Below are 15,737 nucleotides of genomic sequence, written 5' to 3'. Positions count from 1 at the left end.
AGTCTAGTAAATACAGTGTTTCAGTATCTTGTGACTTGACTTAGACAGTTTAATATGACTGTTCTTTTGAGCTTGTACCATGTGATGGATATGCTAAGGAGGCAGAAGTAATATGTTGGGCTTATTTAAAGTTCAAAAGTTGCATGTTTATGTAGAGTTTTGCGGGATAGTTGAAAACTTCTATTACTGATACAAACCATATTTTACAATTAAAATACAAATCACCAGTGTATGTTTGCACTGAGTACTGCTCCCCTCTAAACAAACATTTTTATGTTATGGTTCTATGTGTTTTGATTACATTTATCTCTATAATAGAACGCTGAGATTATATTTTATATATTAGACTGCATTAATTATTTAATAACCACAAATATTTTCGGAATGTGTAGTCTTGAAGGCACTTAAAGAACTGTATGTCTTATATGATGTATTCTTGTTTTAAGAGTGCAGCTCTTGCTTCTCTAAGAAAGTATGGTGTTGGAACCTGTGGACCAAGGGGATTTTATGGTACTTTTGGTAAGTAGCATTTTAAACAGAGAGAACTGCAGTGATCAAATTCTTTGCTTGGCTGCAGCCTGGGGCACTAAAAATTGTATTTTATCTGTATAACTGCAAATTACCTATGTTCAATTTGTAATTTAGGATTAGCTGTACACCATTTTTTTTCTTTATTTTCGGTATTCTGAAAACATCAAGAGATTAGAGTGCAATCATTCATATGCATCAAAACTACAGATTTTTTTGAGCAAGAATGTTTTTTTTTTTTTTTTTTTAACCAATAGAGGTCACACGAAAACAAACATTTAAGTGAGCTAAGTTGTAAGTGAAATAGGTACCTGATTTCACTTATAATGGAAGTTGTGCAGGTTGGTAATTGGGATGAATGGTGTTTTAGGGCTGAAGTATGAAAGAATGTGGGTGCAGTTAAATATGATAAGAGCAGAACATTAATTGATTATTTGGTGGACTATCAATTGACCAGTGGTGCAATGTAATATCTCAATTTTTCACAAGAGGGAGCTGCAAAATCTAATTTCGGCTACCTTTTTCGTTCTTGCCATTAATGTGTCTAATGATTAACATTTGTGGCATCTTGGAATCACACGGGTTTCTCTGTTTATTGCACAGTAGATACAGAAGTCTGCTCATGTCAACTATTGCTTCTCTTAACCATCCTTTTCGATCTTGCCACTGGATCATGTTGTACCTCCGCCCAGGTTTTAGCTGCATGTTGCTGGGTAATAACTTCTATCCTCTTTTTATCTTCTGCCCTTTCTGTGTCTAAGGGTGAAGACACACAAAGCTACTAGTAGCAGCTACTTGTCATGGCTACTAAAAAAGACAATGCTGATCGTTTACTAATAATTGTCTCTATGTGTATTTTTAGCAGCGGCAATTCTCAGTATTGTCCATGGCAGGGTATTTTCTGGAGTTTAGTAGCTGTGAAATTAGCTGCTACTGGTACAGTCATGGCCCAAATTGTTGGCACCCCAGAAATTTTTCCAGAAAATCAAGTATTTCTCACAGAAAAGTATTGCAGTAACACATGTTTTTCTATACACATGTTTATTCCCTTTGTGTGTATTGGAACAGAACAAAAAAGGGAGGAAAAAAGCAAATTGGAAATCAGTCGCTTCCTATAACCATCAATAAGCTTCTTACACCTCTCACCGGGAATTTTGGACCACTCTTCCTTTGCAAACTGCTCCAGGTCTCTCTTATTGGAAGGGCACCTTTTCCCAACAGCAATTTTAAGATCTCTCTACAGATGTTCAATGGGATTTAGATCGGGACTCATTGCTGGCAACTTCAGAACTCTCCAGCGCTTTGTTGCCATCCATTTCTGGGTGCTTTTTGACGTATGTTTGGGGTCATTGTCCTGCTGGAAGATCTCGGACGTAAACCCAGCTTTCTGACACTGGGCTCTACAGTGCGACCCAAAATCCATTGGTAATCATCAGATTTCATGATGCCTTGCACACATTCAAGGCACCCAGTGCCAGAGGCAGCAAAACAACCCCAAAACATCATTGAACCTCCACCATATTTCACTGTAAGTACTGTGTTCTTTTCTTTGTAGGCCTCATTCCATTTTTGGTAAACAGTAGAATGATGTGCTTTACCAAAAAGATCTATCTTGGTCTCATCTGTCCACAAGATGTTTTCCCAGAAGGATTGTGGCTTACTCAAGTACATTTTGGCAAACTGTAGTGTTGCTTTTTAATGTCTCTGTGTCAGCAGTGGGGTCCTCCTGGGTCTCCTGCCATAGCATTTCATTTAATTTAAATGTCGACTGATAGTTTGCACTGACACTGATGCTCCCTGAGCCCTGCAGGACAGCTTGAATTTCTTTGGAACTTGTTTGGGGCTGCTTATCCACCATCAGGACTATCCCGCGTTGCAACCTTTCCTCAATTTTTCTCTTCCGTCCACGCCCAGGAAGATTAGCTACAGTGCCATGGGTTGCAAACTTCTTGATAATGTTGCGCACTGTGGACAAAGGCAAATCTAGATCTCTGGAGATGGACTTGTAACCTTGAGATTGTTGATATTTTTCCACAATTTTGGTTCTCAAGTCCTCAGACAGTTCTCTTCTCCTCTTTCTGTTGTCCATGCTTAGTGTGGCACACACAGACACACAATGCAAAGACTAAGTGAACGTCTCTCCTTTTTATCTGCTTTCAGGTGTGATTTTTATATTGCCCACACCTGTTACTTGCCCCAGGTGAGTTTAAAGGAGCATCACATGTTTGAAACAATCTTATTTATCCACAATTTTGGAAGGGTGCCAATAATTTTGTCCAGCCCATCTTTGGAGTTTTGCGTGACATTATGTCCAATTAGATTTTTTTTTTTTTTTTTGTTCTGTTCCAATACACACAAAGGGAATAAACATGTGTATAGCAAAACATGTATTACTGCAATACTTTTCTGTGCAGAATTTCTGGGGTGCCAAAAATTTGGGCCATGACTGTATCCAAGTGTGTATTCACCCTAAAGCAGTCCTGGTACTGTCAATATGCACGCCAGCCCTCCCCTTCGGTGGCCTTATAGTCTTGGCACAATAAGGCTGTATTTGTTAACCAAACCAAAGTTACTCATCTGATTTTGCTTTGCTTTAAGGGGGGCTTGCTGTAGTTCCCCAGACAGTGTACCACCAGATTAAACAAAAGTTTCCTATCTGTAAAACATTTTTGTTTTGAGATTTTTCAAAATAACCTGGAATATGTCCTTTGTATTAATCTCAGAGACTATATATTTCTGTTTTACATCTTTGGTAAATGTTGGTCTGTGCCTGTTAAACAGATTGCTGGGAAATTATGCTGTTATCAGACATTTATATTACCTCTAAATAATGGACTTGTTTGAGAAATGTCCAATGGTAATATTATTTCCTTCTATGTACATATGGTAAGGCTTACACTTTGTTTATGGAGGATGGTCATTTGTCTAAAATCTGGTTGCAATTATGCTCTTCATATCTTATCAAAGACAGATTTGCTGTGTAAAAATACAAGAAGATGTGTTCATCTGAAAAACTACATTTTTATTTAGCCAGTAATAAAACAAAGCCACTATTACCATTTTATGGTAAAAATGGTTTGTGAATTAAAATACCTTGGCCTAGACATAATGACAGTATCTGAGGTTTTGATGTTGAGGTATAGATGAGTTTTTATTTATTTAAAGAATCTTTGTTTTCTGTCCTTCACTGAAAAGTACAGTGCCTTGAATCATTCATTTTCACTGTTATTCTGAGAAGGACATCAAGAGTCATTTTAATTGTTTTGTATTTGCTTATTGAACAGTGGGGTTGCTGGGTAAATATGCACTCGCCAACATTTTTAGCAGTTTGGCCAAATTTGATCTCACCTTCCTGTGTGCTGATTGTTTGGGACCCATGAGAGGTCCAAGTGGTAGATATTTCCAAGATCCTGTAGAATTTAAAGCTGACAGAAAATCCAGTATCACAATATCTTCGATGTGCATGCATGTATGAGCAGCGGCCAGTCAGCCACAGCATTGATAAGAAAATATGACCACATTAGACAATACCTCACAGTTAAATTCATGGTCCATTTTTGGTCAGATAAGCCAACCTGAAATTCAGAATCTGTGACGCAGGTACTATAGCCTTTCGATGTTACAACAGTGCCACCTGCTGGTCGCTTTCCAATTATGACATAGTTAATGACGTCAAGGGAGTTGTCAGGACAAAGAGTGCTGGTTTCATATTTTTCTGCTTAGGAAATATGTGAGAAAAGTTATCTGAGGTTTATAATGTTTTTACTAACCAGAAGAACATCATATCAGCCCTCTTCTTTCTCCTGACAACTTGCTCCACAAGGTCCTGGATGACTTCATGTTCGGAAAGTGACCAGTAGGTGGTGCTAAGAATAGAACTTTTGTACATCACTTACATATATACACTTTTGTTCAATTGTACATCTGCTTATTTTAAAGGTTTACTTATGCTTTATGTTCCATGTATACACCCATTGATTGTACAGCACTGTAGAATATGTTGTCTCTTTATGAATCCTCACTGGAAAAATATTCTCCTGCATATAAAAAAATAATGCTATTAATTTGATATGTGTATCAGGTGGTGTCTTTTAGAGTTAATTGTTCTGGTTCACAATGGGCAGGCAGATTTTTATGTCATTGTAAACCTTGAAGATTTTGCTTTTCTGTAGAAATTAGTTTGAATAGTGGGTCAAGGTTCAAAGAGAAAATCAACCACCTATTCATTCATCTGAACAAATTTCCAGGCAATTTGTAAATGTAATTGCTAGCAAAAGCAGCTTTTTTTTCATTTCATTTCTCTGATGACTGATACCATTGCAACAATTGTGTCTGTCTGTCCTGTTTCAGTTTGCTAGGCTAGGATCTGGATCAGCTTTCCTCCAGCCAAGTCTTTAGTGGCCACGGTGTCTTGCATGGTCTGACAAACCTTTTGAAGGAAAATAACAAGTGCTATTTGGGAATAAGGTTTTTGTCTAGAGGTAGGCTGATTTCTGAACAGAATAACAAAGGGCAGGCAGAAACTGATTTACTGTTCATCTGCACAGGGCATGAGGAATTGCATTGGATATGTGAAAGCTATGCTGAGCTGGAGAGGAGCTGATAGGGGCATTTAATGCCCAGCAAAGTAAAAAGGAAAGGCAGCCATCGGGAAGACTCTGTTCAGAGGGCATCTTGGTTGGAGATACCTCCTAAAATTTAAATCAACTTATGGCCCATGCCTTGTTGAACGGTAACAAAGTAATTAGCAAATGTGCCCTAGTATTAAGAAAACAACAGTTATGTTCTTGTCTTTGTGCAGTTTATTTTAAAGTAGCGCTTATATTATTGAATGTACCAATATAGCAATTTTATGTGCTTTTGTGAGCAGACGATCAAGCTATTCATTTTTGTGTTTTTTTTTCTCATTTAACAGATGTGCATTTAGAGCTAGAAGAAAGATTGGCAAAATTTATGAAGACTGAAGAGGCTATAATTTATTCCTATGGGTTTGCAACTATTGCCAGTGCAATCCCAGCATATTCTAAAAGAGGAGATATTGTATTTGTGTAAGTCCTAACTGTTGCTGATGAGCTCTTCTTTTCAAGGCTCATAGCTGTTATGGTATAGTATATCACTGGCATAAATGGGCAAAGGTGGCCCACAAAGATAATGGAAATGGTCAACTTTTTTTTTTTTTAACCCTTTCAGTCCTTTCATTACCCCATTATAAGAAATCTGCATAATTCAGCAAAAAATTTAATTATTGTCATAATCTGCAATTCTCACTATTGTCACTATTGTAAGTCTAAGCACTCCGGTATTATTTCAGCTACATTAATAAATACCTAGCATAGATTTCAGTATTGGCAATATATCTCCTCTATCTTGTGTTTAAAGGTTTCTCTCGACCTGCTTATTCTAGGATTGAATGCTTGGGGGATAACCGGTATTAAAGTTGGCCTCTGCCGCCAGTGTAGAAATCCAAATCCAAAATGAAGGCAATAATACCCATATGGTTGCAGTGGGGGTATTCCCAATTTTTATTGCGGTGCTGAAGACACACACAGCAGGATCAGATGTTTTGTGACAATAGAATGCCGTCCTGCGGGAGGGCAACCTCTCACTTTCCATCTTTTTATTACTTTTTCTTTCTGTTATTCAAATAGCACACTCATGTCAAACTCATGTCCATCTCCTCTAGAATAGCCAAAATTATTGTTAGTGACACCTAAACATAGAACAGTTCGCTAAATCATAAAACTTCTGTAATCTGCCAGATATACTCAACATCTGTTTCATTATGAATACTTTGGGTCTGTTGAAATTCTAGAATAGTGACGCCATTGTAATATTTCCTTAATTGTACACTTCTTCAGCAATAATACAAATAGGTGCATGAGGTGCTATTGAATGAAGCTGGGCATTTTTATACTTTAGTTACCTTTTTGGGGAAAAAAAAAATCTGGTTTCATGTATCTTGGCTGCATCAAGACCATTATTTTCTGTACAGGCGTTTTGGAGCCAAATACATTTTCTCCTACTGTAAAATTATTGGAGTGAAACTGTTCATCTCTAAACAGTCAATTTATCTTAAAAGGATTATTTCCGATCAGCTTCTGTGTTCCTCATCAAGGCTTTTTGAATAAATCCAAGTGATTTTTGCCATATACAAACCAGGAAATGTCTGATTGAATCTACAGCTTTCTTGTACTACTTTAATTTACATTTTGGCAGAAAACAACTGTGATCATCATTGTATGAAACTTTCTCCTTCTGGCATTGTGCTGTTTGTAATGTGAGCAGATGTCTTGGAAAAAACCTAACAGGCAGAGTTTTTCCTATTCTCTTTATAATGATGCAAATACAACAATATTTGTGGGTACTTTATTCATGGGTTAACCCTTTCCTTAAATATTTCAGTTAACTTTTAGTATGATGTAGTGAGTAATATTCTGAGACAATTTGCAGTTGGTCCTCCGTTTTATATTTTTAGTTTAATTTTTTGACTTTTTGGTTCAGCAGCTCTCCTGGACTTTTAGCAGCTGGTTGCTAGGGTTCAAATAACCTTAGTAACCAGTGAGCAGTTTAAATGAGACTGGTAAATGAATAGGAGAGGACCTGGACAGAAATAAGTTATGTAAAGTAATAATAATACATCTGTAACCTCACAGAGCAATAGTTTTTTGGCTGCTGGGGTCAGTGACCCCCATATGAAAGCTGCAAAGGTTTGGAAGAAGAAAGCAAACAATTTAAAAACTATAAAAAAAAAAAAAAAAAATACTGAAGACTAATTGAAAAGATGCTTACAATTGGCCATTGTGTAAGATACTAAAAGTTAACTTAAAGGTGGGTGAACCACCCCTTTTAATATACCTCATTTCTATAATTATATGTAACAAGTAGTAACTGTAATTAAGTATAGGGCATAATTTAACTGTGCTAAAAATAGAAAGATATTTAAAGTTATCAAGGTGTTCTATGATCTCCCATTTTGGAGCTACATACTCCGATAGGGCTAATTTATGCACCAACAATTAATTTATTGGGTTTCACAGTTCAAGTTTGTGTAAACTGCCCACCAAGCCAGCAACATTAAAGTTGCATTTTCTTATTGAATAGTTTATTGAACAAACACGCAGGGTCCAAGCCCCGCTTGCATTACACTCGTTGTGCTGGTCAACTATTTTTTGCTGGATTGTGCTGGGAGTGCCGACTCTCTGGGTGTGCACTGAGTAAGAATTGTTGGAGGAGGTAAGGGTGTGCTGGGTGAACTTTCTTTGTTGCATTTTCTTATATGCCATTTTCTCCCCCCTAGAAATTTATTACGATATAGCAAATTAGATGGACAATAAAAGCCCAATTATAGAGAATCCATTTTCCAGTGACATTAAGCTAAGGGTGAAGGAGAATTCATATAATTAGAGGGCCTCTTGTTTCATTCTGGTGACTATTATTTTAGTATTAAAACTGAAAATAAGGACTGGCTCCTGGTTTTAAGAACGGATTTTAAAATGTATAATGTGCTTCAGAACACAACCGTGGCAAAAGTTTTAAGGGCAACAGCACTCTAAATGTTAGGCACCCCCAAGTGACTTTAATCGCTTACCTTGTAACCCGGGCTGGTCCCCCTGTTAGGAGAAAACAGCAGCAGCCCGGAGTACCTGTAGCGCAGCTCTTCCTCCTTCCGCCTTCGCTTTTGGAAGGACTAAAGACAGGCGCATGCGCAGTAGAGCGGAAAGCCGACTTCTCTGTTGAAGTTCGGCCTTTTCACTCTACTGTTCATGCGCGTGCACGCGAGGAAGCGCTACAGCTACCTCGGCCTCGGTGCTGTTCTCTCCGTACAGGGGCACCAGCCCGGGGTATGAGGTAAGCGATTAAAGTCACTTTGGGGTGCCTAACATTTTGGCACCCCCAAGTGACTTTGCCTTGCCTTCTCTTTTAATTCTTTACACTGGAAAGAATTGTTCTCAACAAAATAATTTCATGCTTTGTGCATAATGGGGAAATGGGCTTTCGTCATATAGGTTTTCATCATGGCAGTTTATAATAATCTAAAGTTTGTGCACTTTAATCAAACTAACAAAGAAAGTCGCTACTTTTTATTTAGTTTAAGCGTCAACCATTAAGAGCTTACCACTTTAGAAACTAATTTTCAAATTTGTGTATGCTTTTCTTCAGCGATGAGGCTGCATGTTTTGCTATTCAAAAAGGCTTACAAGCATCACGAAGCAGTATCAAGTACTTTAAACATAATGATATGGATGACTTGGAGAGATTACTAAAGGAGCAGGAGCTGGAGGATCAGAAGGTAAATCTAAACACAAACATATTCCACAAAAATATATTTATTTAAAGCAGTTTGAGCTTTACAGCTGAAAAAGAGATTAAGGTAGGCAGATTGTCACTTATAGCAAACCAGTGGTCTGCCTGTGAGGTTTGTTTACATGATTTCTAATCTGGTTGGCTGATCACCTCTTTCTGGATATGAATGGGGTCAGGGGTCAGTTTGGAGTAAATTGAGAACACACCTCTTAAATCTGACGTAACAATTCGATTTGTTCTCCTAGACTGGTCCTATGACTTAATTGCATATGATCCCTGTTTAGGAAGTAAGAATACTGCTTTGCTAAGCTCATTCTTGGAAAACAATAATGTGTTTAGGTTTCACTTGAAACTGGGTGAAATAGAACACTGATGGGATTAACTTCCCCTTTAAAATTTTCCAAGGACAGGCTGTCACTGACTATTCTAAGCCTCCATAGGACGCAATGTTTCTCGCCATCTTAAACCTGACATATTTTTTGTCAATCAAAAAAACACAAAGTTTTATAAATCTCAAACATTTGTGGTTTTAAAAATAAATCTTGAATTTTTCAAGAAAATACACAATTATCTCAAATTTCTTAAGAAAAAAACTAAATTGGATACTGCCTTTTACATAAGTAAATCTCAAAAAAAATGAAACATTTACCTTAGTAAATGAAGACACTATGTTTGAATCCACTTTGGTTTGAGGACTAGATTATATAATTAGATTACCATGTGAATCATTGCTTGTAATTTTTTGATATATGAAATTAAATATAACTGTATTTTTGTCTTGTTTTTTTATATGTGTGTGAATATAATGATGGCCACTCAAATAGGAACTGATAAAAATCTTATGTAACTACTTAAACACTTAAAAATGTGGCTGTAGTATCTCTCCAGGCCCATAAACCATAAAGTAACACTTTTACATACGTTGGTCTCTTTAATGTTCTGTAACAAATTACATACAAATGTGCACAGGTCTAGTAAAGTACATTCTTTCCCCAGTATATGACTCCAGTGCAATACTTAAATTCCCAATATACAGAATGAACAACGATTTTTTTTCTTAGTATCTGTTGGCATGTTGTACTTTTTTTTTTTATCTAAAATATTTTAAGTGATTTCTAGCAGACTTGGAATTTGAGTCTCTAAAATTTAGGTGGGTGTTATCTATTCCTTCCTGTTTTGGCTGGGCTGATGCCCTTCCTACATTAACATTTTAAAGCTCCTGATGTGTAAGGACTGTAGGTTTAAAGGCTCTATTAAAGGGGCATCTGGTGTGGGTGTTGGATGCTCAAGCCAAAAGAGTTATGGGTACAAAGGGGAGTGACCAGTTACAACAGTTTTGGTGTAGCTATCAGGTTTTTTTGTCTTCTGATAAAATCACCAAAGAATGTGAAACCGTGTTTGTTATCATTTTTGTTCATTAGAATCCCCGGAAAGCTTCTGTGACAAGGAGATTTATTGTTGCAGAAGGATTGTATATGAACACTGGTGATATTTGTCCTCTTCCTAAACTGGTAAGTGCCTTGTAGACTGCAGCATTCATTGGTATTTACCACTTTATACACTTTACCACTTTTTTTTGGAAATGTAGTTTATTTATGTCATATTTAAAATGTAAGTACATGTAGACAAGAGCTCATATGTATTTGCAGGGTTGACAGGAAAACCTAAAGGAAAATGCTCATATTTCGGAATAACTGAATCATGAAGTTTGTGTTCTGTTTCATTCTGAATTAGATACACTGAATAACAAAGGTTTGCATTTACAGCTATTATGTGCAGTATCAAACAGCTGTTAGAGAGACTGTGACCCCTGCAACTGGTCAATTTGCTATTGCGGGTGGAAAGTAGCCAATCTGCCTGAATTAGAGATAAATTATGCAAGTGCAACTCAACTATTATTCTATCCATTTAATATATATAAATGTGTTATGCTATTATGTTAAAGGTTTCATAAAATCATTATTTTAGAAACTGAGTTACATGATAACATGTTGAATGGTTGGTTCCCTGCTTCTTTTCTACTTTTTAACATCATCTGTCATTCTTTCTCCAACCTCCATGCTTTCCCACTCTAGACCCCATCTCTTTGTCGTCTTCCACTTCTCACAGTATCTAAAATATCTCTCCCTGCTATTTGCTCCTTCTGTGATTATTTGTTATTATCTATAAGTTAATTATGGCATGTACCAAAATAAAAAATAAATTGAATCAAGAGAAACTGTCACATGGTAACATACAGGTAGATCTAAAAAATCTACAGACATTTGGTGGCCATCACAAATGGCCACACAACTCAGTCTGCGTCTTTGTCAGTTAATCTGAATACATTGTAGAAATTATTGGCTTGATGTTTATGGTAACCTTTCCACCAGTGTAAGGACAAAAAAACAAAACAAAAAAATTTTGGTCATTACTCTGCCAATTAAAAGTATGGCTGAGAAATAGGAGATCATGTTTGGCCCCCGCCTGCAAACATTGATTCTCTATGTACTCTGGCTCAATAACACCTGCAGATAATTCCCTAAATATACGAAAGAGTAATTGCATGAACACATCGTAAAGCCAAATACCTTCAGTGGCCTCTCCACCAACAGATTTAAGCCTCATTTAAACTCAAACACTGAGTGTAGAATAGATCACTTTCCCCTTTATACCCTTGTAAACAGCTTTTCATAAAAAATTGTCCAGTGCTAGAGAATTTTCAAAATGTTTAAAGGTAATATGTCATGTGCTGATTGTGTGTACATATTTTATGACAAAGTGATGTTTAGATCTCATTAAATGTGATTTAATAAAAAGAATCACTTTAGCATCTGCTTTTACTTTATACATGTTTATTTCATATGTGTATTACACCAGGAACAGCTCAGAGCCAGGCAGGGAGTATTGAGTTATCCCTCTTTGGTAACAATCCTCCTTTACCAGCAGAACTGACCTAACCCTGTAAGTGGTGTGTGCTAGCAGTTAGCCCTTTATCAGCCACCAGTGTTGACACCCATAACCTTACTTTTACACATGCAGTGAAAAGTAGTGATTTGAAAAGTTTTTTTTGTTGTTTTTAAACAAAATAATGTCAATGAGTTTGCCATTAGTTTGAATCAGGATCTGAATATACCAACAGAGAAGAAGCAACATGACACTAGCCAAGCGATCACTGGCCAAAAAAGGTTTCCAACTTTATCACCCTATGCCAGTGTTCCCCAGCCAGTGGCTCTGGAGCAACATGTTGCTTACCAACCCCTTGGATGTTGCTCCCAGTGGCCTCAAAGCAGGTGCTTATTTTACTTGCTTTATTTGCATCAAAACCATGAGTAGTACCAAACAATGCCTTCTGTATGGTATTTGTTCATATATGAGCTATCTATAGCCAATCTCAGCCTATTTTTTGCACCCCCCAGGATCCTTTTGCATGCTTGTGTTGATCTCCAGCTCTTTTTACGCTTGATTGTGGCTCAGGAGTAAAAAAGGTTGGGGAACCCTGCTAAGCAAAGAGAGTTTACTTAGATAATTTGTTAAAACACATAGAATACCAGAAACAGAAAAAAATGACTGACTAAGGAATCCGAAAAAGACCAGATGTTAACTCTTTGAATGGGGGGGGGGTAACAGACACAAGCCTAACCTCTTGAACTCCCTGTTATTCCCTGAACCTTTTCTGGTGTATGCAAGATCTGTGTAGGTATATATTCCAATATATATATACCAATGAAGCAAAACAAATCAATAAAAGTTATAGCTTCTCATTTTTTTAATCCTTTGGATCATTTGGTTAGCAGCCCTAACTGAACATATAAGGAAATATAAATATATAGATAAATCATGTTTATGTGCAGAATAACCTATGCTAATATTTTTGCTTAAAGTGAAAGTGAGTGTAAAGCCACTTATTCCAGTGCAGCGTATACTGCATGAGTGACATACTTGTAAAGAGTTGCTTTTTGGTAATGCCTTGATATTTTTTGCATGCCAAGGCCTCTGATAGTAGCTGCACTGTTTGCTATCCCCTTTTCTTGGAAGGCGGTATAAACTATTTCTTTCACTTCAGTCCTGGGGGGATTAAGAATTGGAAGCAAAATAGCTTGCATTTATGTACTTTGCTACACATTGCCTTTTTAATAAAAAGGCAATCAAAGCCTTGCTTGGTATATTTCCTTTACCTGCTTTCAGTGCCCATTTAACTGTAATTATGGAGTACAAACCTCTTTGTAATATGGTTTAATATAAAACAGGACACATTCAGTACTGAAAATAGTTTAGCTTTATCCTGTAGTTTTAAAGTGGATTGTGCATTTAATTTGTTTATAGGTTTGGAGATACATCTTTCATTCGTGCATTAATTATGCCTTTTGATGTCTTTGCAAATTGCAGGTTGAACTGAAGTATAAGTACAAAGTAAGGATATTTCTGGAAGAAAGCCTCTCTTTTGGTGTTTTAGGGGAACATGGGCGAGGAGTTACAGAACACTTTGGAATAAATGTAAGTTTATACATCGTAGACAACAGGGAAACTGTTTTTAACTATGTTATGCTGACTTCTTGATAAGGGTTAAAATATTACCCCCCTTATGGGGGGTAAACTGCATAAGTTGCTCGCATCTTTAGCTCTTTTGCTTTGTTGGAAAGTTATCTACTGTAATGTTAAATATATTTTGGAATACAGGTATGGGAGTTATCTGAAACCCGTTATCCAGAAGGCTCTGAATTACAGGAAGGCCATCTCCCATTTTTAGCAAGTAATTAATTATTTTTAAAATGATTTCCTATTTCTCTAAAATAATAAAACATTACCTTTGTACTTGATCCCAACTGAGATATAATTAATCCTTTTTGAAGGAAAAACAAATGGGTTTATCTTATTTTTTAGTAGACCTAAGGTATGGTGATCTAAATTACAGAAAGATCCCTTACCCAGAAACCCCCCCAGCGCATTCTGGATAACAAGTCCCATTACCTGTACTGTCAAGTAGAGCCTACACACAAAAATATGTCCTAACACCATTACTCAGGTAGGAAAATGCTGTGAAACCACATTATATATTTTAATGTTTTTATATGATGTGTTTATGGTTACTGTTATATATCCAAAGGAAGATTCACATTAGTTTGCATTAGTTAATGATATGTAGTTAATGATGATGTAACTGGTGTTTTTGGTGTTCATATAGTTTATTTTTTTAAAGACTGGTTTAATATTTATTCTGAAATTCTCCATTATGGAATGTAAACTTCTGAGTAGCCAGCATTACTGACTGACACAGCAAAACAGGAGTGGGAAGAATGAGAGTCTGAAGTTCTGAACAGAAGAACTATGAAAAATTGATGAAAAAACATTACTAACATTACCAACACTAACGTCTATGCATTTTAGGTTGGAGAACATTTGAATTAAAGAAAGTCATTTTGGCATTTTACTGCCAATAGATTTGCCACTTAAGTATCATTACCATACCTGAGTAAACAGCTTTAGAAGCATATTCCCTTTGCTTAAGATAGCAGCTGCCATTTTAAGTAGCTTCCTGCCTGGAGTCTAGCAGTTATAGCTGAGATCACGCATTCCTAAGGGAGGGGGTAGGGAGTTCTTAGCATTCTGGTGGGAGGGGAAGGAGGAGAGAACTGTGCAGACTCTGGCCACCCGAATTAAAGGACATGTTAACCCCACACACAAATGTAATCAGTGAACAGCCTCTGTGAAATCTTTCAATACCTGCCACACTGGTTGTCCAGAGGTTAAGAGTAAGGCTGCAACATCTCCTTAATCACTTAGATTTCCTTCTCCTCCTGTAACCCACTCAGCCCCCTCCCTCAGGAATTTGCTTTGACTTCTGGCTTGTGGGCATGCCCAGTTGTTCTAAACTCAGATTACTAAACACGCCCTCCAGTCTAGCAGCCAGTGAAGAGATGGCATTGCTTGTTCCCATAGAAACTCAGCTCTAGCTGTCAGCTTCAGTTTTTTTTTTCTCCTGAGCTCAACTATACCATTACAGTGCTCAAACAAAGCAGAACTTTTATAAAAGACAGGTCCTTTAAGGATGTTTCTGAGAGAGGAAGTCAGACACTGGAACATCGTGTTTACAAAAAGAGACAAGAAATCTTGTGTTTCTTTTGATAGAGGACTATCATTACTGTAAGTGTTTATGGATATATCTACATAGACCTTTCTGATAAAGCTTACTTAATTATTACCTTTCCTTTCCATATAATTGAAGTTAAAAATTGCCTTAGAATATTCCTGGCCTCCATTCATATGGATAATAATTCATATACATATTGATTTGCACACTTTCCTTGTTGCAAGTACGTTTGCAGCGCTGCTAAACTGTAATTTCCTTTTAGACCTGTAGTTCTTGTTATGACATATTTTCCATATGCTTGGTAAATGTAAAGAAAAGCTGAACATGAAGTACAAAAGAAAATGTGGAGAACATTTGGGTAACGTTACAAAGTGTGAACTTTTTTCAAGTTAATTGCAAATTATAGGCCATGAGGACAAGAGGAATTGATAGATTATTTGTAGAAGAAATAACTAACCCTGCAAGGAGGACACAGGTGGTAGTCTTAAAGTTTTTACTATACCAGATGTGGACTGGGATGCTCCTCTTGCTGGATCAGCACAAGTAAATACATCCTGAATTCTTTGCAAGGGGCACTACTTTCAAAATTGCTTTAAATAGCCAACTTAAATGGAAGCCACACAAGGTTTAAATCTCTGATGCAATGCTGTGCCAGATGTCTCCGTGTGTGAAATGTTAAGGTCCAGTGGTCACCAGTTAGGCTTACTTTATACATAAATCTATGGCGTAAATAGCATATCAAAGATGTTAGACCAAAAGGCTTTCATTTTGCATTGAATGATCTAACTTTGGTTTGCAGCAATGGAAACTCAGTTATGCAGATCTGATGCTTGGT

At 36.8% G+C, this 15,737-nt stretch overlaps 1 protein-coding gene across 1 annotated transcript in view; it reads left to right on the top strand.

The window, feature by feature from the left end:
* The window catches only part of sptlc1 (serine palmitoyltransferase, long chain base subunit 1), a 39,268-nt gene that overhangs the window by 7,880 nt on the left and 15,651 nt on the right, over window positions 1-15,737 (top strand). The window contains 5 exon segments of the mRNA NM_001079574.1: window positions 447-519; window positions 5,444-5,576; window positions 8,689-8,818; window positions 10,254-10,343; window positions 13,201-13,308. Of these exon segments, the coding sequence (NP_001073042.1) occupies window positions 447-519; window positions 5,444-5,576; window positions 8,689-8,818; window positions 10,254-10,343; window positions 13,201-13,308 (534 nt within the window).

This window comes from Xenopus tropicalis, chromosome 1, assembly GCF_000004195.4.
Source record: "Xenopus tropicalis strain Nigerian chromosome 1, UCB_Xtro_10.0, whole genome shotgun sequence".
Lineage (NCBI taxonomy): Eukaryota > Metazoa > Chordata > Amphibia > Anura > Pipidae > Xenopus > Xenopus tropicalis.
Note: the sequence above shows the minus strand (reverse complement) of the source record. Positions and strands in the feature narration are given on the sequence as shown.